General features: G+C 41.9%; 1 protein-coding gene across 2 annotated transcripts in view; it reads left to right on the top strand.

The window, feature by feature from the left end:
* stra6 (signaling receptor and transporter of retinol STRA6) overlaps positions 1-22,500 on the top strand; it is a 106,196-nt gene that overhangs the window by 16,431 nt on the left and 67,265 nt on the right. For both annotated transcript variants that reach the window (XM_042328897.1, XM_042328669.1), the window contains 3 exons: positions 3,079-3,145; positions 8,119-8,195; positions 8,453-8,586. In XM_042328897.1, the coding sequence (XP_042184831.1) occupies positions 3,079-3,145; positions 8,119-8,195; positions 8,453-8,586 (278 nt within the window). The remainder of the gene's footprint in view (positions 1-3,078; positions 3,146-8,118; positions 8,196-8,452; positions 8,587-22,500) is intronic.

The following is a 22,500-nucleotide window of genomic DNA, read 5'->3' as shown; positions in this document are numbered from 1 at the left end:
GCTGAAGCTTGGAGGTGATCAGTGTTATTAACTAATATCGCCAGACAGTAGACCTGGCTGAAGCCTGGAGGTGATCAGTGTTATTAACTAATATCGCCAGACAGTAGACCTGGCTGAAGCCTGGAGGTGATCAGTGTTATTAACTAATAGCGCCAGACAGTAGACCTGGCTGAAGCCTGGAGGTGATCAGTGTTATTAACTAATAGCGCCAGACAGTAGACCTGGCTGAAGCCTGGAGGTGATCAGTGTTATTAACTAATAGCGCCAGACAGTAGACCTGGCTGAAGCTTGGAGGTGATCAGTGTTATTAACTAATAGTGCCAGACAGTAGACCTGGCTGAAGCCTGGAGGTGATCAGTGTTATTAACTAATAGCGCCAGACAGTAGACCTGGCCGAAGCTTGGAGGTGATCAGTGTTATTAACTAATATCGCCAGACAGTAGACCTGGCTGAAGCCTGGAGGTGATCGGTGTTATTAACTAATAGTGCCAGACAGTAGACGTGGCTGAAGCCTGGAGGTGATCAGTGTTATTAACGTTCTATCTTTTCAGTGTTACTCTGAGCCTAAACGTTCTGTCTTTTCAGTGTTACTCTGAGCCTAAACGGTCTGTCTTTTCAGTGTTACTCTGAGCTTAAACGGTCTGTCTTTTCAGTGTTACTCTGAGCCTAAACGGTCTGTCTTTTCAGTGTTACTCTGAGCCTAAACGGTCTGTCTTTTCAGTGTTACTCTGAGCCAAAACGGTCTGTCTTTTCAGTGTTACTCTGAGCCTAAACGGTCTGTCTTTTCAGTGTTACTCTGAGCCTAAACGGTCTGTCTTTTCAGTGTTACTCTGAGCCTAAACGGTCTGTCTTTTCAGTGTTACTCTGAGCCTAAACGGTCTGTCTTTTCAGTGTTACTCTGAGCCTAAACGTTCTGTCTTTTCAGTGTTACTCTGAGCCTAAACGGTCTGTCTTTTCAGTGTTACTCTGAGCCTAAACGGTCTGTCTTTTCAGTGTTACTCTGAGCCTAAACGGTCTGTCTTTTCAGTCTGATTATAGCTATGTTGTGTGCTTTTCTTTACTTTCACCCCTTATATTATATTTGAACAATGTTTATGATGGATGGCAAATACTTGTTTACCTTTACTCCTTAGGCTTAAAGTCGGACTGGTCAAATGGCTGTGTTGTAATTTGAATTCTACTGCTGTTGCCCATGATAATGCTGTGTTTTACTGAGACCAGGGGATGTATTCTGGCAGCATAAACACATCCAAAACAGGTCCTTTGCTCCAGGGTTTAGTAATGATTGTGTAACACCTCTAGGTTTAGTAAGACTCAGACACTGGGGAAAGGGAAAGGGGGATACCTAGTCAGTTGGAAAGGGAAAGGGGGATACCTAGTCAGTTGGAAAGGGAAAGGGGGATACCTAGTCAGTTGGAGAGGGAAAGGGGGATACCTAGTCAGTTGGAAAGGGAAAGGGGGATACCTAGTCAGTTGGAAAGGGAAAGGGGGATACCTAGTCAGTTGGAAAGGGAAAGGGGGATACCTAGTCAGTTGGAAAGGGAAAGGGGGATACCTAGTCAGTTGTAAAACTGAATGCCTTCGAATGAAATGTGTCTTCACGCATTTAACCCAACCCCTCTGAATCAAAGAGGTGCGGGAGGCTGCCTTAATCGATATCCACGTCTTCGGCGCCCAGGGAACAGTGGGTTAACTGCCTTGTTCAGGGGCAGAACGACAGATTTTTACCTTGTCAGCTCGGGGATTCGATCCAGCAACCTTTCAGTTACTGGCCCAAAGGTCTAACCACTAGGTTACCTGCTGATAGTTTAGTTTAGTAACAGTCACTTGGTTTAGTAACACTAACATACGGCATCGTCCGTGTCAGTCAGCTGTCAATCACACGTCCCTGCTCTAACAACCTGCAGGCTCTTTGTCCTGGGTTGTATTGATTAGGGCACAGTGTAGCAAAAAATATTCTGCAACAGATATGAATGTTTTACTCAGACATTGCAGCACCTCCGTCTGTCACCCAAACCTCCCTGCTCTGGCAGGCCTGTGTCTCATTCATTAGGAACAAACGGAAGAAAACAGACTGGGAGGGACTAGTTGAACTTGTCCAATAAGAATTGCTCATTTTAGTTTCAGTTGCAAAAGATTTTGCTATGCTGTGTCCTAATGAATATGAGCCTCTAGGCCTACGTATCATGCACGATATATCCCTGGCATTCCCTGCTAGCATTTCTACTAGCATTAGCTTACTACGAGGCCCAGTAAAACCTATCTATCCCACCATTACTGCTGGCATTAGTCCAAGCATTACTGCTACAGTAGCTTTACTATAACTGCTGCATTACTATGAGACCCAGAAATACCAAAGTTTTTTATGAAGAACTATCCCAAGCATTAGGATTATTGCTACAGTACCCATTCTATGAAGCATTACAGCAGTACTGTGAATCGTTGTAGCCTCAACATGAAGCATTACTATGAAGCATTATAGCATTACTATGAAGCATTATACCATTTCTATGAAGCACTATAGTATTACTATGGAATAGTATAGCATTACCATTAAGCATTTTAGCATTATTATGAAGCAATATAGCATTACTATGAAACATTATAGCGTTACCATGAAGCATTATATTATTACTATTAAGCATTATAGCATTACTGTTAAGCGTTATAGCATTACTGTTAAGCATTATAGTATTACTTTGAAGCATTGTAGATTTACTATGAGGCAATGTAGCATTACCATGAAGCATCATATTATTACCATGAAGCATTATAGCATTGCCATGAAGCATTATAGTACTACTATGAAGCATTGTAGCATTACTATGAAGCATTATAGCACTGCCATGTTGCGTTATAGCATCACCATGAAGCACTGTAGAATTACCATTAAGCATTATAGCATTTAAATGAAGCATTATAGCATTACTATGAATCATTATTGCATTACCATGAAGCATTATAGCATTCCTATGAACAATTATAACATTATCATGAAGCATTACATTATATACAGCTGTAATACAACTACAGTACCCATAATGCAGCGTGTCTGTGTTTGTGAATGTTACTTTGCAGAGTAATCCCACCATGTGACCCTACAGCTGATGATAGACTCTACCACATCTGCATCTCTGCCATTTCTGTAAGTCCATGATGTACTACACTACCCATCATTCTCTGTTGTTTGTATGTCCATGATGTACCACAGTACCCATAATTCTCTCTTGTCTGTAAGTCCATGATGTAATACAGTAATGGTCTGTGTAACATATCTGGTTGTATCTGCTATGCTGGGCGTACAGTAAACAACTTTCAAAATCTTAACATTGCTGAGCTTCTCACATTAAACAACTACATTTCCTGTAGTTTTATGTCTTGCCAACGTAGTGGTACGTAGATTAACTGATCTGACACAGACGGGGGTCCCACACTACTAAACTCAGCACAATAAACTGTGTTAATTTTCATCAAACTTAAAATGTGTAAATATTTGTATGAATATAACAAGATTCAACAACTGAGACATAAATTGAACAAGTTCCACAGACATGTGACTATCAGAAATGGAATAATGTGTCCCTGAACAAAGGGGGGGTCAAAATCAAAAGTAACAGTCAGTATCTGGTGTGGCCACCAGCTGCATTAAGTACTGCAGTGCATCTCCTCCTCATCAACTGCACCAGATTTGCCAGTTCTTGCTGTGAGATGTTACCCCACTCTTCCACCAAGGCACCTGCAAGTTCCCAGACATTTCTGGAGGGAATGACCCTAGCCCTCACCCGCCAATCCAACAGGTCCCAACAGGTCAATGCGATTGAGATCCGGGCTCTTCGCTGGCCATGGCAGAACACTGACATTTCTGCCTTGCAGGAAATCACGCACAGAACGAGCAGTATGGCTGGTGGCATTATCATGCTGGAGGGTCATGTCAGGAAGAGCCTGCAGGAAGGGTACCACATGAGGGAGGAGGATGTCTTCCCTGTAACGCACAGCATTGAGATTGCCTGCAATGACAACAAGCTCAGTCCGATGATGCTGTTTCACACCGCCCCAGACCATGACGGACCCTCCACCTCCAAATCGATCCCGTTCCAGAGTACAGGACTCGGTGTAACGCTCATTCCTTCGACGATAAACGCGAATCCGACCATCGACCCCTGGTGAGACAAAACCGCAACTCGTCAGTGATGAGCACTTTTTGCCAGTCCTGTCTAGTCCAGCGACGGTGGGTTTGTGCCCATAGGCGACGTTGTTGCCGGTGATGTCAGGTGAGGACCTGCCTTACAACAGGCCTACAAGCCCTCAGTCCAGGCTCTCTCAGCCTATTGCGGACAGTCTGAGCACTGATGGAGGGATTGTGCGTTCCTGGTGTAACTCGGGCAGTTGTTGTTGCCATCCTGTACCTGTCCCGCAGGTGTGATGTTTGGATGTACCGATCCTGTGCAGGTGTTGTTACATGTGGTCTGCCACTGCGAGGACGATCAGCTGTCCGTCCTGTCTCCCTGTAGCTCTGTCTTAGGCGTCTCACAGTACGGACATTGCAATTTATTGCCCTTGCCACATCTGCAGTTCTCATGCCTCCTTGCAGCATGCCTAAGGCACATTCACGCAGATGAGCAGAGACCCTGGGCATCTTTCTTTTGGTGTTTTTCAGAGTCAGTAGAAAGGCCTCTTTAGTGTCCTAAGTTTTCATAACTGTGACCTTAATTGCCTACCGTCTGTAAGCTCTTAGTGTCTTAACAAGCGTTCCACAGGTGCATGTTCATTAATTGTTTATGGTTCATTGAACAAGCATGGGAAACAGTGTTTAAACCCTTTACAATGGATTATTACGAATTATCTTTGAAAGACAGGGGCGTTTCTTTTTTTTTGCTGAGTTTAGGATGTGACGATCCTCCATACCATAATGTCTCACACAAACAATGGCGGATTAGATTGGGAGGGTACCGGGATTAGATTGGGAGGGTACCGGGATTAGATTGGGAGGGTACCGGGATTAGATTGGGAGGGTACCGGGATTAGATTGGGAGGGTACCGGGATTAGATTGGGAGGGTACCGGGATTAGATTGGGAGGGTACCGGGATTAGATTGGGAGGGTACCGGGATTAGATTGGGAGGGTACCGGGATTAGATTGGGAGGGTACCGGGATTAGATTGTAGCTACAATGAGCTGTGGCTCAAAGCAGCCTAGGTTTCTGTCAGAAATTCACACTTGCCATACAGAGTTGAAATATCTAGCCAACGTTTAGATTTATAATAACATTGCTAGTGAACTTCCGAGCTGTAACAATTTGACACTTTGGCTTTGGTTAAAGGCAGAAATATGGGGACTTCTGGGACTGCTCAATGACGGGATCGGTAGCCCTCAGATTGTGTCTCTGACGAGCATCGTGACGACCGTGCATCCCGAGATTTTGTCTTCGATCTCAAAAACATGTCAGGGACAGCTAAATCAGGGCCAAAATCATGTACACTGTTGCTCTTGTCCACCTGAACCAGACTGTTCTGGCTCTGTCCATCTCAACCAGACTGTTCTGGCTCTGCTCACCTCAACCAGACTGTTCTGGCTCTGTCCACCTGAACCAGACTGTTCTGGCCTCAACCAGACTGTTCTGGCTCTGTCCATCTCAACCAGACTGTTCTGGCTCAGTCCACCTAAACCAGACTGTTCTGGCTCTGCTCACCTCAACCAGACTGTTCTGGCTCTGCTCACCTCAACCAGACTGTTCTGGCTCTGTCCACCTGAACCAAACTGTTCTGGCTCTGCTCACCTCAACCAGACTGTTCTGGCTCTGCTCACCTCAACCAGACTGTTCTGGCTCTGCTCACCTCAACCAGACTGTTCTGGCTCTGTCCACCTGAACCAGACTGTTCTGGCTCTGCTCACCTCAACCAGACTGTTCTGGCTCTGCTCACCTCAACCAGACTGTTCTGGCTCTGCTCACCTCAACCAGACTGTTCTGGCTCTGCTCACCTCAACCAGACTGTTCTGGCTCTGTCCACCTGAACCAGACTGTTCTGGCTCTGCTCACCTCAACCAGACTGTTCTGGCTCTGTCCACCTGAACCAGACTGTTCTGGCCTCAACCACACTGTTCTGGCTCTGTCCATCTCAACCAGACTGTTCTGGCTAAGTCCACCTAAACCAGACTGTTCTGGCTCTGCTCACCTCAACCAGACTGTTCTGGCTCTGTTCACCTCAACCAGACTGTTCTGGCTCTGCTCACCTCAACCAGACTGTTCTGGCTCTGTTCACCTCAACCAGACTGTTCTGGTTCTGTTCACCTCAACCAGACAGTTCTGGCTCTGTTCACCTCAACCAGACTGTTCTGGCTCTGCTCACCTCAACCAGACTGTTCTGGCTCTGCTCACCTCAACCAGACTGTTCTGGCTCTGTTCACCTCAACCAGACTGTTCTGGCTCTGTCCATCTCAACCAGACAGTTCTGGCTCTGCCCACCTCAACCAGACTGTTCTGACTCTGTCCATCCCAACCAGACTGTTCTGGCTCTGTCCACCTCAACAGTTTGACTCAACACAGTTTGGCTCAGCACAGTTTGACTCAACACAGTTTGTCTCAGCACAGTTTGTCTCAACACAGTTTGACTCAGCACAGTTTGGCTCAACACAGTTTGACTCAACACAGTTTGACTCAACACAACTTGACTCAGCACAGTTTGAATCAACACAGTTTGACTCAGCACAGTTTGACTCAACACAGTTTGACTCAGCACAGTTTGAATCAACACAGTTTGACTCAACACAGCTTGACTCAGCACAGTTTGAATCAACACAGTTTGACTCAGCACAGTTTGACTCAACACAGTTTGAATCAACACAGGTTGTCTCAGCACAGTTTGAATCAACACAGGTTGTCTCAGCACAGTTTGAATCAACACAGTTTGACTCAACACAACTTGACTCAGCACAGTTTGAATCAACACAGTTTGACTCAGCACAGTTTGACTCAACACAGTTTGAATCAACACAGGTTGTCTCAGCACAGTTTGAATCAACACAGTTTGACTCAACACAACTTGACTCAGCACAGTTTGAATCAACACAGTTTGACTCAGCACAGTTTGACTCAACACAGTTTGAATCAACACAGGTTGTCTCAGCACAGTAGTTTGAAAAGCCCATTATGACACTATTATGTCATTACCACTTCACACGCTTCTCACTCTCTATCCTCTTCACGTTTACACCACCGCTTCAGCCACATTCCCACTCTGTAATCCCAGGTGTAAAATGACTGTCTGATACTGTATAAAGCCATCAGCAACAACTCTTACACGATAAGGTTTTCTAGGTCAATATATAAATCAAATCAAATGTATTTATAAAGCCCTTCTTACATCAGCTGATATCTCAAAGTGCTGTAAAGAAACCCAGTCTATAAAACCCCAAACAGCAAACAATGCAGGTGTTGAAGCCAATATACCATGGTCTTTCCTGTAGATAAGATTACAGTCTGATTTCAACACCATTGGTTTGGTCTGTCAGGACCTTATGTAACCTGATGTATTTATTCAGTAGACCTGTAGTCTTATATATCGACGGTACCATAGCTGATAACCCTCCAATTCACAACTAAACTACAGATTAGAAGTTTATTTTTTACTGCGGAGATGATACCAGTCAGTTTGATACCACTCTTTGTACTCAATGTCATGTGTTTTTACTCCAAAAGGAATTTAAGGCAAAGCACCATAAAAGTTATTTTTTTATTCCGTTTAGCATATCACAATCAACTTTTACCCGTTTGTTTCTATTACAAATATTGTATTAAACTATGCTAATGTATCATTAAATATGTGCAAATGAACTTTTCAGGACACTGGATTAAGTGAACTGCGAAGTCACTCTAGGTCAATACTGCTCAGTGAGCTGTGAAGTCCTGACTAATGGTGACCCAGTGAGATCATAGACTGGGAGAAACCCTTTTGTTGTGGGGTCCCCCCCCCCCCTAGTCTTTGGTCTGACCCAGGGGAGAGGGCAGGGGGTCCACAGCTGCACAAGTGTCAAGGGTCATATGGGTCGGGAACACGGACCAGACTGGGATAACTGAAATGTCTCCTGGACTAATTGGTCTGTCTCCCGTTCTGTGGTGCAGCTGGTGGTCATGTTGATCCTAGCATTCCTTGCCAGGAGGATGAAGCTGGCGGATGGGCAGAAAAGAAGTTTACTCAGGTGAGATCCCCTTCTCTTACCCCATATTATAATCTTAGACTTCAACAAATACCTTTAAATGGCATCCTAATCCTCCTTTCTGTGGGAAAGTGAATTTACAAACGGAACAGGACTTTTTTATTTTATTTAAATGATATTTCCCCCCCCAACCCCGCTGTCCACACTGTTGCATCACCCTGCCATGACATCATATATCAAACCTGAAGCAGCTTGGTTCTAACATCCTGGTTCTAAATATTTTCCTGTTTGATCCCCAGCCCAGTGAACTTCCTGGACCACACGCAACACAAGGGCTTAGCTGTAGCAGTGTTTGGAGTGCTGTTCTGCAAACTGTTTGGTCTGGTCATAGCACCAAACCCTCTTCCCTTCACCACAGACCAAGCCAACAAACGTAAGGAGCAGGAAGATGTAGAAAATTGTGAAATGATAGATCGGAGTAGTGTTTTGTTCCACAATTATTAGGAGTTCACAGCGAAACCTATTGTCATTCTTAGATCATTATTTTCTCTTTAAAGGGAAACTTCACCGCTACACTCTATTTGGGGTGTTTTTCCTGTCAGACATCCTGTTAGACATTCTGTCAGACATCATATCCTGTCAGACATCACATCCTGTCAGACATCACATCATGCCAGACATCACATCCTGTCAGATGTCATATCCTGTCAGACATCACATCCTGTCAGACATCCTGTCATACATCACATCCTGTCAGACATCACATCCTGTCAGACGTCATGTCCCCTGACATAATACTACTGATGAAAGGTGTTTCAGACATAATACTACTGATGAAAGGTGCTTCAGACGTAATAATTAGTGATGAAACGTGTTTTAGACATCATTCTAAATGATGAAAGGTGTTTCAGACATAATACTACTGATGAAAGGTGTTTCAGACATAATACTACTGATGAAAGGTGTTTCAGACATAATACTACTGATGAAAGGTGTTTCAGACATAATACTACTGATGAAAGGTGTTTCAGACATAATACTACTGATGAAAGGTGCTTCAGACATAATACTACTGATGAAAGGTGCTTCAGATGTAATAATTAGTGATGAAACGTGTTTCAGACATCATTCTAAATGATGAAAGGTGTTTCAGACATAATACTACTGATGAAAGGTGTTTCAGACATAATACTAACTGATGAAAGGTGTTTCAGACATAATACTACTGATGAAAGGTGTTTGAGACATAATACTACTGATGAAAGGTGTTTCAGACATCATTCTGAGTGATGAAAGGTGCTTCAGACATAATACTACTGATGAAAGGTGTTTCAGACATAATACTTAGTGATGAAAGGTGTTTCAGACATCATTCTAAGTGATGAAAGGTGTTTCAGATATCATTCTAAGTGATGAAAGGTGTTTCAGACATCATTCTAAGTGATGAAAGGTGTTTCAGATATAATTATGAACTATAGCGGTATTTTCACATTTTCACACCAGGAGAGTTCAACCAATGATGTCATTGGTTGATTGATCCTGCTGTCTGATCTGAAAATGATTGGAGTCATGTTTTGTAGCAACTATTGTGTCCGGTGTGTTTCGCTGATTGCACGATCACGCAAGCAGCGAGTACATACGGTTGTCTACGTGTGCTGTGTCCAGCCACGCAAGCAGCGAGTACATACGGTTGTCTACGTGTGCTGTGTCCAGCCACGCAAGCAGCGAGTACATACGGTTGTCTACGTGTGCTGTGTCCAGCCACGCAAGCAGCGAGTACATACGGTTGTCTACGTGTGCTGTCCAGCCACGCAAGCAGCGAGTACATACGGTTGTCTACGTGTGCTGTCCAGCCACGCAAGCAGCGAGTACATACGGTTGTCTACGTGTGCTGTCCAGCCACGCAAGCAGCGAGTACATACGGTTGTCTACCTACATGTGCTGTCCAGCCACGCAAGCAGCGAGTACATACGGTTGTCTACCTACGTGTGCTGTCCAGCCACGCAAGCAGCGAGTACATACGGTTGTCTACCTACGTGTGCTGTCCAGCCACGTCGACTGAAGAAGAAAGTCTGTGCTGCAGCAGATTTGATCACAGACAGTTCAGGAGAGGGTCACTGCAGACCAACTGGGGCGGCAGCATAGACCACCTGGAACATGAGGGCAAATGACAAACGAGTAAGTTGTTTTTCTGTCGGTAGCTAGCTAGCAACATAACCTCTCTTTTTACACAAGGCGCTGTTGTTCAGTACAGTACGATTTGGTGATCATTTTGGCCATAACGGGGCTTGCTAGTGCCCCCAATCCCATCAAACACCATTATATATATATATATATATGTACAACAGCTAGCGATATCTATACCACAATGCAGTTAGAGCTCACTAGATATTCTATATTATACTACAACATCAGTCTAATTGAATATGAATGTTGTATTGTTTGAACGTTCCAGGCAGATTCCAGAATGTTCTTCAGCTGGTGAACCTTGTGTTGGGTAATGGCAGCTGGTTTAGTAGGCTTTGGCGCTGTGGAGTTTTTGGCAGGGATGTTGGGTTTGGGACTCTGGCTTCTTGTAGACAAGCGTCTGGCCTTTTCGGCAACTACAACGCCAGGTAGACAAGCCTCTCCCTGAAGTGGTAGGTTGTGGGCTAGTACACTTTCTTCACCACCCACTGCTACAACTACTTGCAGCAGATTTGTTGGTACTGCAAGTCTCCTGGAAAGACATGAAGACTGATTATCGGGATGTGTAAAACATGAAGACTAATTATCAGGATGTGTAAACAAACAATAAACCAAGTGAATCTGTCAACAAAAAAGGGTTTGGTTGACTGATGTTTTATTGCACTCACAGTCATTAATGGAGCATTGAGATGGGTTGTTAGGAAAGATGTGACAAGTTTGAGGGGGGCTTGACTTGTAGACAGTCAAGTTGTTTATTGTTACAGTTGAAGTCGGAAGTTTACATACACTTAGGTTGGAGTCATTAAAACTACTTTTTTCAACCAGTCCACACATTTCTTGTTAACAAACTATAGTTTTGGCAAGTTGGTTAGGACATCTACTTTGTGAATGACACAAGTCATTTTTCCAACAGTTGTTTACAGACAGATTATTTTACTTATATTTCACTGTATCACAATTCCAGTGGGTCAGAAGTTTACATACACTAAGTTGACTGTGCCTTTAAACAGCTTGGAAAATTCCAGAAAATTATGGCATGGCTTTAGAAGATTCTGATAGGTTAATTGACATCATTTTAGACATCATTTTAATTTTGGTGTACCTGTGGATGTATTTCAAGTCCTACCTCCAAACTCAGTGCCTCTTTGCTTGACATCATGGGAAAATCAAAAGAAATCAGCCAAGACCTCAGAAATTTTTTTTGTAGACCTCCACAAGTCTGGTTCATCCTTGGGAGCAATTTCCAAACACCTGAATGTACCATGTTCATCTGTACAAACAATAGTACGCAAGTATAAACATCATGGGACCACGCAGCTGTCATACCGCTCAGGAAGGAGACACGTTTTGTCTCCTAGAGATGAACGTACTTTGGTGCGAAAAGTGCAAATCAATCCCAGAACAACAGAAAAGGACCTTGTGAAGATGCTGGAGGAAACGGGTACAAAAGTATCTATATCCACAGTAAAATGAGTCCTATTTTGACATAACCTGAAAGTCGCTCAGCAAGGAAGAAGCCACTGCTCCAAAACCGCCATAAAAAACCCAGACTACGGTTTGCAACTGCACATGGGGACAAAGATCGTACTTTTGGAGAAATGTCCTCTGATCTAATGAAACAAAAATAGAACTGTTTGGCCATAATGACCATCATTATGTTTGGAGGAAAAAGGGGGAGGCTTGCAAGCCGAAAAACACCATCTGTGAAGCAAGGGGGTGGCAGCATCATGTTGTGGGGGTGCTTTGCTGCAGGAGGGACTGGTGCACTTCAGAAAATAGATGGCATCATGAGGCTGGAAAATTATGTGGATATATTGAAGCAACATCTCAAGACATCAGTCAGGAAGTTAAAGCTTGGACGCAAATGGGTCTTCCAAATGGACAATGACATACTTCCAAAGTTGTTATAAAATATCTTAAGGACTGCAAAGTCAAGGTATTGGAGCAGCTATCACAAAGCCCTGACCTCAATCCTATAGAACATTTGTGGACAGAACTGTAAAAGTGTGTGCGAGCAATGAGGCCTACAAACCTGACTCAGTTACACCTGCTCTGTCAGGAGGAATGGGACAAAATTTACCTAACTTATTGTGGGAATCTTGTGGAAGGCTACCCGAAACGTTTGACCCAAGTTAAACAATTTAAAGGCAATGCTACCAAATACTAATTGAGTATATGTAAACTTCTGACCCACTGGGAATGTGATGAAAGAAGTAAAAGCTGAAATAAATAATTCTCTCTACCATTTTTCTGACATTTCACATTCTTAAAATAAAGTGGTGATCCTAACTTACCTAAGACAGGGAATGTTTACTATGATTAAATGTCAGGAATGGTGAAAAACTGAGTTGAAATGTATTTGGCTAAGGTGTATGTAAACGTCCTACTTCATCTGTATGTATGAGCACCTACAGTTGTGTTGTTGAGTAGACAGTCACTGCCAACAATAGAGTAAATTGGCTAGTAGAGAGACTAACAGACCCTTTCCCCCATGTCAAATAACTGACTGGGTGTGAAAAGTTGGAGGAGCACTTGTCTTGTAGACAGTTTAGTGGTGAGTTTCTCTTTAACTGTTTTAAAGTCACCATTGGCCTCATGGTGAAAATCCCTGAGCGGTTTCCTTCCTCTTTGGCAACTGAGTTAGGAAGGATGTCTGTATCTTTGTGGTGACTGGGGGCATTGATGCACCATCCAAAGTGTAATTATTAACTTCAATCTTTGCTTTTTAAACTTCCCTGGTCTTTGTGGTTGAATCTGTGCTTGAAATTCACTGAGAGACATAGGGACCTTACAATTATCTGTATGTGTAGGGTACAGAGATGAGTTAGTCATTCATTAATCATGTTAAACAGTATTATTGCACACAGAGTGAGTTCATGCAACTTATTTTGTGACTTGTTAAGCAAATCTTTACTCCTGAACTTATTTAGGCTTGCCTTAAGTGTGTTTCACCAGGCCTCTACTTTACTAGGCCAGTGACCAACAAAAATTCTAATTGAATCCATTTTAGATTCAGACTGTAACACAATAACATTTTGAAAAGGTCAAGGAGTGTGAATACTGTCTGAAGGCACTGTGGATCGAAAACTGTTATCAGCTGAATTTATGCTATAGACCGTAGCAGGTGACTTCAGCTGTTGTTTGTCAGTACTGTGATTTCCCACTGTAGCCAATTCAATTGTAGAAATTCCGTAACCAATTTTTGGTGAATTCAATACCGATTTTGATACAGAATTTGGAGTTTTAATCACTCGGTAATTCATCAACAAAATTGAGATCAGCAAAAAATGTAGCTCGTCGATACGTCAACATTTACTTGGTGTTTCTGTGAACTTTTATTTTCCTCGATCATGATGGAGAGAAATGTGAAAATATCTTAAATATATGTGGATTTTTGGTAACAGTATTCTCATGGGTCCTTTAAGACAAGTTGCTGCTCATGGGTCCTTTATGATGTTGCTCATGGGTCCTTTATGTTGTTGCTCATGGGTCCTTTATGTTGCTGCTCATGGGTCCTTTATGTTGTTGCTCATGGGTCCTTTATGTTGTTGCTCATGGGTCCTTTATGTTGCTGCTCATGGGTCCTTTATGTTGTTGCTCATGGGTCCTTTATGTTGCTGCTCATGGGTCCTTTATGTTGTTGCTCATGGGTCCTTTATGTTGTTGCTCATGGGTCCTTTATGTTGCTCATGGGTCCTTTATGTTGTTGCTCATGGGTCCTTTATGTTGTTGCTCATGGGTCCTTTATGTTGTTGCTCATGGGTCCTTTATGTTGTTGCTCATGGGTCCTTTATGTTGTTGCTCATGGGTCCTTTATGTTGCTGCTCATGGGTCCTTTATGTTGTTGCTCATGGGTCCTTTATGTTGCTGCTCATGGGTCCTTTATGTTGTTGCTCATGGGTCCTTTATGTTGTTGCTCATGGGTCCTTTATGTTGTTGCTCATGGGTCCTTTATGTTGTTGCTCATGGGTCCTTTATGTTGTTGCTCATGGGTCCTTTATGTTGTTGCTCATGGGTCCTTTATGTTGTTGCTCATGGGTCCTTTATGTTGTTGCTCATGGGTCCTTTATGTTGCTGCTCATGGGTCCTTTATGTTGTTGCTCATGGGTCCTTTATGTTGTTGCTCATGGGTCCTTTATGTTGTTGCTCATGGGTCCTTTATGTTGTTGCTCATGGGTCCTTTATGTTGTTGCTCATGGGTCCTTAATGTTGTTGCTCATGGGTCCTTTATGTTGCTGCTCATGGGTCCTTTAAGACAAGTTGCTGCTCATGGGTCCTTTATGTTGCTGCTCATGGGTCCTTTATGTTGTTGCTCATGGGTCCTTTATGTTGCTGCTCATGGGTCCTTTATGTTGCTGCTCATGGGTCCTTTAAGACAAATTGCTGCTCATGGGTCCTTTATGTTGCTGCTCATGGGTCCTTTAAGATGGAAATGACCTCAAGTCAATAATAACCATTGGGTGATTGGTTGAGGCTTCTTGGGTGCGTGACATTACTCTGAGCCCTTACCAAAACACAAAACATGGCGGGCAGTTTTTCTCGCCTCGGTTCTGAAACCAGTAGTAACCACCAACTTCAATGACAGTTAATTAAAACATTCCTGTGACAATAACACTGTTACCTAGCAGGGCTTGCTAGCTAACTGCAGTGTGTGAGTCATCTCAGTAGTTCTTTTGTAAAACAGCTCACCTAGCGGAATTCTAATTTGCGACGCTAGCTAGCTAACGCATTAGCTCGGCTGCTTCTAGACTCGGGAGCTCATGAGGGTTCAGGAGCCAGTGAGTTTGATAATTTCACCATGGGCAACAACAGCTTGTTACAAATTAGTTTTCAGCCAAATATGTTAAGCTAATGGTTAGTTTATCCATTGCCCAATGAATTCAGAAGGATAGCGACTGACTGAAATTGAGCTAGACTCTGGAGCCCACTGGTTAGACATGATTACACCACGGGCAACAATAACTGGCGACTATTTCGTTTCCTTTTTTTTAATATGTCAAACTCATCGTTAGTTTTTCTACTGACCACTGCATTTAGACCCCTTACATCAGTTTTTAAAGGCTCGGTAAGTCAACAAAAGTTGGCAGATTAATTACTCACAAACAACAGCTGCAAATTCCAACAAAACTATATCAGGTTTTAAAGTTCTAACAGCACTATCATGAATCCAGCAAAGACATTTGTGGGGTTGGAGTGCAGTATTAACATGTATTTCATTTCATTTCATAGAATAAATGTTGTTGTTTTTAGCACATTTGTCAAACTGGCTTTAGCCACAGAGGGAACAGGCCTGGGAGGAATTACCTTGTAACATATACCTAGGAGGGAATCAAAGTCAGCATAGCGCAACAAATTCCCATGATTTGTGAATGTGTTTGGGTTGAACAGCTAGCGCGACATGATGGAAAAAAATCTATACGATTTCATCTAATAGGTTGTATCTTACAAAATAACTACATTTCGGTCTCTACCAGTCATGAACTATTTACATATAATAGACATATTGGAACATTTATGGACAAACTTATACTCCACCTTTAATGGCTTTGAGAATAACAAAAAGATCTGCATTAAAATATGTCCGTGCTGTACCTTTATCACTGTGTCATCCTGTGTTCCCTGGTAATTACTGCTCGCAACTATATTCTTTTGTTGTGTTTTTTTAAAATATATTTACTTTTTATCCCCTTGAGGTAAAAAATCCCTCTTTCACAAAAGAGGACTTGACCAAGAGGGCAACTGAGAACTTTAATGGATTTTGTAAATCTACTTTTGGAGCTTTATTCTGCCAATATGACGTCTTTCTGAATCCTTGTGTCCGACATGGCCGGTTCTAGACAGCCCTGTGGGTCTGTGAAGCATTGTGGATAGTGAGTCATACTCCAAACCAGATATTATAGTCTGTCTGATTCACTGTTTGATTTACTAGCTGGGAGTCATTTGAAAAGAGGGGCATCTGTTCGAAAGAAAAGCCAAGCTCAAGTCAGAGGTGTAAAAACCAATATGTTAACACAATACTCAGAACAGTTGGATCATTCATGCAATAGTTGTTGTTACATAATATGATTGTTTTTTTCAACATGTGTCTTTTCTTTTCGACTTAGCTAAAGCTTTATACGCTTTGTATTGAAATTACGGAAGAATTTACTAAGCAACCAGCACCCCACTGTTATACTGTACACACAAGCTCAAACAGCTGAGAGACAGTATAGTAACAGCTGAGGGACAGTACAGTAACAGAGAGACAGTATAGTCACAGCTGAGAGACAGTATAGTAACAGAGAGACAGTATAGTAGCAGAGAGACAGTATAGTAACAGAGAGACAGTATAGTAACAGCTGAGAGACAGTATAGTAACAGCTGAGAGACAGTATAGTAACAGAGAGACAGTATAGAAACAGCTGAGAGACTGTATAGTAACAGAGAGACAGTATAGAAACAGAGAGACAGTATAGTAACAGAGACACAGTATAGTAACAGCTGAGAGACAGTATAGTAACAGCTGAGAGACAGTATAGTAACAGCTGAGGGACAGTATAGAAATAGCTGAGCGACAGTATAGTAACAGAGAGACAGTATAGTAACAGCTGAGAGACAGTATAGAAACAGAGAGACAGTATAGTAACAGAGAGACATTATAGAAACAGAGAGACAGTATAGTAACAGAGAGACAGTATAGTAACAGCTGGGAGACAGTATAGTAACAGAGAGACAGTATAGACACAGCTGGGAGACAGTATAGTAACAGAGAGACATTATAGAAACAGAGAGACAGTATAGTAACAGAGAGACAGTATAGTAACAGAGAGACAGTATAGTAACAGAGAGACAGTATAGACACAGCTGAGAGACAATATAGTAACAGAGAGACAGTATAGGAACAGCTGAGAGACAGTATTGTAACAGCTGAGAGACAGTACAGTAACAGCTGAGAGACAGTATAGTAACAGAGAGACAGTATAGTAACAGAGAGACAGTATAGTAACAGCTGAGAGACAGTATAGTAACAGAGAGACAGTATAGTAACAGAGAGACAGTATAGACACAGCTGAGAGACAATATAGTAACAGCTGAGAGACAGTACAGTAACAGCTGAGAGACAGTACAGTAACAGCTGAGAGACAGTATAGTAACAGAGAGACAGTATAGTAACAGCTGAGAGACAGTATAGTAACAGCTGAGAGACAGTATAGTAACAGAGAGACAGTATAGTAACAGCTGAGGGACAGTATAGAAATAGCTGAGAGACAGTATAGTAAGAGCTTAGAGACAGTATAGTAACAGAGAGACAGTATAGAAACAGCTGAGAGACAGTATAGTAACAGAGAGACAGTATAGTAACAGCTGAGAGACAGTATAGTAAGAGCTTAGAGACAGTATAGTAACAGAGAGACAGTATAGAAACAGCTGAGAGACAGTATAGTAACAGAGAGACAGTATAGTAACATCTGAGAGACAGTATAGTAACATCTGAGAGACAGTATAGTAACAGAGAGACAGTATAGTAACAGCTGAGAGACAGTATAGTAAGAGCTTAGAGACAGTATAGTAACAGAGAGACAGTATAGAAACAGCTGAGAGACAGTATAGTAACAGAGAGACAGTATAGTAACAGCTGAGAGACAGTATAGTAACATCTGAGAGACAGTATAGTAACATCTGAGAGACAGTATAGTAACAGAGAGACCGTATAGTAACAGCTGAGAGACAGTATAGTAACAGCTGAGAGACAGTATAGAAACAGAGAGACAGTATAGTAACAGAGAGACAGTATAGTAACAGCTGAGAGACAGTATAGTAACAGAGAGACAGTATAGTTACAGAGAGACAATATAGTGACAGCTGAGAGACAGTATAGTAACAGAGAGACAGTATAGTAACAGCTGAGAGACAGTATAGTAACAGCTGAGAGACAGTATAGTAACAGCTGAGAGACAGTATAGTAACAGAGAGACAGTATAGAAACAGCTGAGAGACAGTATAGTAACAGAGAGACAGTATAGTAACAGCAGAGAGACAGTATAGTAACAGCTGAGAGACAGTATAGTAACAGAGAGACAGTATAGTAACAGCTGAGAGACAGTATAGTAACAGCTGAGAGACAGTATAGTAACAGAGAGACAGTATAGTAACAGAGAGACATTATAGAAACAGAGAGACAGTATAGTAACAGAGAGACAGTATAGTAACAGAGAGACAGTATAGGAACAGCTGAGAGACAGTATAGTAACAGAGAGACAGTATAGTAACAGAGAGACAGTATAGTAACAGCTGAGAGACAGTATAGTAACAGCTGAGAGACAGTATAGTAACAGAGAGACAGTATAGTAACAGCTGAGAGACAGTATAGTAACAGCTGAGAGACAGTATAGTAACAGCTGAGAGACAGTATAGTAACAGAGAGACAGTATAGTAACAGCTGAGAGACAGTATAGTAACAGAGAGACAGTATAGTAACAGCTGAGAGACAGTATAGTAACAGCTGAGAGACAGTATAGTAACAGCTGAGAGACAGTATAGTAACAGAGAGACAGTATAGTAACAGCTGAGAGACAGTATAGTAACAGCTGAGAGACAGTATAGTAACAGCTGAGAGACAGTATAGTAACAGCTGAGAGACAGTATAGTAACAGCTGAGAGACAGTATAGTAACAGCTGAGAGACAGTATAGTAACAGAGAGACAGTATAGTAACAGCTGAGAGACAGTATAGTAACAGAGAGACAGTATAGTAACAGCTGAGAGACAGTATAGTAACAGCTGAGAGACAGTATAGTAACAGAGAGACAGTATAGAAACAGCTGAGAGACAGTATAGTAACAGAGAGACAGTATAGTAACAGCTGAGAGACAGTATAGTAACATCTGAGAGACAGTATAGTAACAGAGAGACAGTATAGTAACAGCTGAGAGACAGTATAGTAACAGCTGAGAGACAGTATAGTAACAGAGAGACAGTATAGTAACAGCTGAGAGACAGTATAGTAACAGCTGAGAGACAGTATAGTAACAGGGAGACAGTATAGAAACAGAGAGACAGTATAGTAACAGGGAGACAGTATAGAAACAGAGAGACAGTACAGTAACAGCTGAGAGACAGTATAGTAAGAGCTGAGAGACAGTATAGTAACAGGGAGACAGTATAGAAACAGAGAGACAGTATAGTAACAGCTGAGAGACAGTATAGTAACAGCTGAGAGACAGTATAGTAACAGAGAGACAGTATAGTAACAGCTGAGAGACAGTATAGTAACAGAGAGACAGTATAGAAACAGAGAGACAGTATAGTAACAGCTGAGAGACAGTATAGAAACAGAGAGACAGTATAGTAACAGAGAGACAGTATAGTAAGAGCTGAGAGACAGTATAGTAACAGAGAGACAGTATAGTAACAGCTGAGAGACAGTATAGTAACAGAGAGACAGTATAGTAACAGCTGAGAGACAGTATAGTAACAGCTGAGAGACAGTATAGTAACAGAGAGACAGTATAGTAACAGAGAGACAGTATAGTAACAGAGAGACAGTATAGTAACAGAGAGACAGTATAGTAACAGCTGAGAGACAGTATAGTAACAGCTGAGAGACAGTATAGTAACAGAGAGACAGTATAGTAACAGCTGAGAGACAGTATAGTAACAGCTGAGAGACAGTATAGTAACAGCTGAGAGACAGTATAGTAACAGAGAGACAGTATAGTAACAGAGAGACAGTATAGTAACAGCTGAGAGACAGTATAGTAACAGAGAGACAGTATAGTAACAGCTGAGAGACAGTATAGTAACAGCTGAGAGACAGTATAGTAACAGCTGAGAGACAGTATAGTAACAGCTGAGAGACAGTATAGTAACAGAGAGACAGTATAGTAACAGAGAGACAGTATAGTAACAGAGAGACAGTATAGTAACAGAGAGACAGTATAGTAACAGAGAGACAGTATAGTAACAGAGAGACAGTATAGTAACAGCTGGGAGACAGTATAGTAACAGAGAGACAGTATAGTAACAGCTGAGAGACAGTATAGTAACAGAGAGACACAGCAGAGAGACAGTATAGTAACAGCTGAGAGACAGTATAGTAACAGCTGAGAGACAGTATAGTAACAGAGAGACAGTATAGTAACAGAGAGACAGTATAGTAACAGAGAGACAGTATAGTAACAGAGAGACAGTATAGTAACAGCTGAAAGACAATATAGTAACATCTGAGAGACAGTATAGTAATAGCTGAGAGACAGTATAGTAACAGAGAGACAGTATAGTAACAGCTGAAAGACAATATAGTAACATCTGAGAGACAGTATAGAAATAGCTGAGAGACAGTATAGAAACAGAGAGACAGTATAGTAACAGAGAGACAGTATAGTAACAGAGAGACAGTATAGTAACAGCTGAGGGACAGTATAGTAACAGAGAGACAGTATAGTAACAGAGAGACAGTATAGTAACAGAGAGACAGTATAGTAACAGCTGAGAGACAGTATAGTAACAGCTGAGACAGTATAGTAACAGAGAGACAGTATAGTAACATCTGAGAGACAGTATAGTAACAGAGAGACAGTATAGTAACAGCTGAGAGACAGTATAGTAACAGCTGAGAGACAGTATAGTAACAGAGAGACAGTATAGAAACAGAGAGACAGTATAGAAACAGAGAGACAGTATAGTGACAGCTGAGAGACAGTATAGAAACAGAGAGACAGTATAGTAACAGAGAGACAGTATAGTAAGAGCTGAGAGACAGTATAGTAACAGAGAGACAGTATAGTAACAGCTGAGAGACAGTATAGTAACAGCTGAGAGACAGTATAGTAACAGAGAGACAGTATAGTAACAGCTGAGAGACAGTATAGTAACAGCTGAGAGACAGTATAGTAACAGCTGAGAGACAGTATAGTAACAGAGAGACAGTATAGTAACAGCTGAGAGACAGTATAGTAACAGCTGAGAGACAGTATAGTAACAGAGAGACAGTATAGTAACAGCTGAGAGACAGTATAGTAACAGCTGAGAGACAGTATAGTAACAGAGAGACAGTATAGTAACAGAGAGACAGTATAGTAACAGCTGAGAGACAGTATAGTAACAGCTGAGAGACAGTATAGTAACAGAGAGACAGTATAGTAACAGCTGAGAGACAGTATAGTAACAGCTGAGAGACAGTATAGTATCAGAGAGACAGTATAGTAACAGAGAGACAGTATAGTAACAGAGAGACAGTATAGTGACAGCTGAGAGACAGTATAGTAACAGAGAGACAGTATAGAAACAGCTGAGAGACAGTATAGTAACATCTGAGAGACAGTATAGTAACAGCTGAGAGACAGTATAGTAACAGAGAGACAGTATAGTAATAGCTGAGAGACAGTATAGTAACAGAGAGACAGTATAGAAACAGAGAGACAGTATAGTAACATCTGAGAGACAGTATAGTAACAGCTGAGAGACAGTATAGTAACAGAGAGACAGTATAGTAACAGCTGAGAGACAGTATAGTAACAGCTGAGAGACAGTATAGTAACAGAGAGACAGTGTAGTAACAGCTGAGAGACAATATAGTAACAGCTGAGAGAGTATAGAAACAGCTGAGAGACAGTATAGTAACAGAGAGAGACAGTATAGTAACAGCTGAGAGACAGTATAGTAACAGAGAGACAGTATAGTAAAGAGAGAGACAGTATAGTAACAGCTGAGAGACAGTATAGTAACAGAGAGAGAGACAGTATAGTAACAGAGAGACAGTATAGTAACAGCTGAGAGACAGTATAGTAACAGAGAGAGACAGTATAGTAACAGCTGAGTATAGACAGTAACAGCTGAGAGAGTAAGTAACAGCTGAGAGACAGTATAGTAACAGCTGAGAGACAGTATAGTAACAGCTGAGAGACAGTATAGTAACAGAGAGACAGTATAGTAACAGACTAGAGACAGTAGAACAGCTGAGAGACAGTAACAGAGAGACAGTATAGTAACAGCTGAGAGACAGTATAGTAACAGCTGAGGGACAGTATAGTAACAGAGAGACAGTATAGTAACAGAGAGACAGTATAGTAACAGAGAGACAGTATAGTAACATCTGAGAGACAGTATAGTAACAGCTGAGAGACAGTATAGTAACAGAGAGACAGTATAGAAACAGCTGAGAGACAGTATAGTAACAGAGA

Source organism: Oncorhynchus tshawytscha, linkage group LG01 (assembly GCF_018296145.1).
Source record: "Oncorhynchus tshawytscha isolate Ot180627B linkage group LG01, Otsh_v2.0, whole genome shotgun sequence".
NCBI lineage: Eukaryota > Metazoa > Chordata > Actinopteri > Salmoniformes > Salmonidae > Oncorhynchus > Oncorhynchus tshawytscha.
The sequence above is the reverse complement of the archived record's forward strand: the minus strand, read 5'-3'. Positions and strand labels throughout refer to the sequence as shown.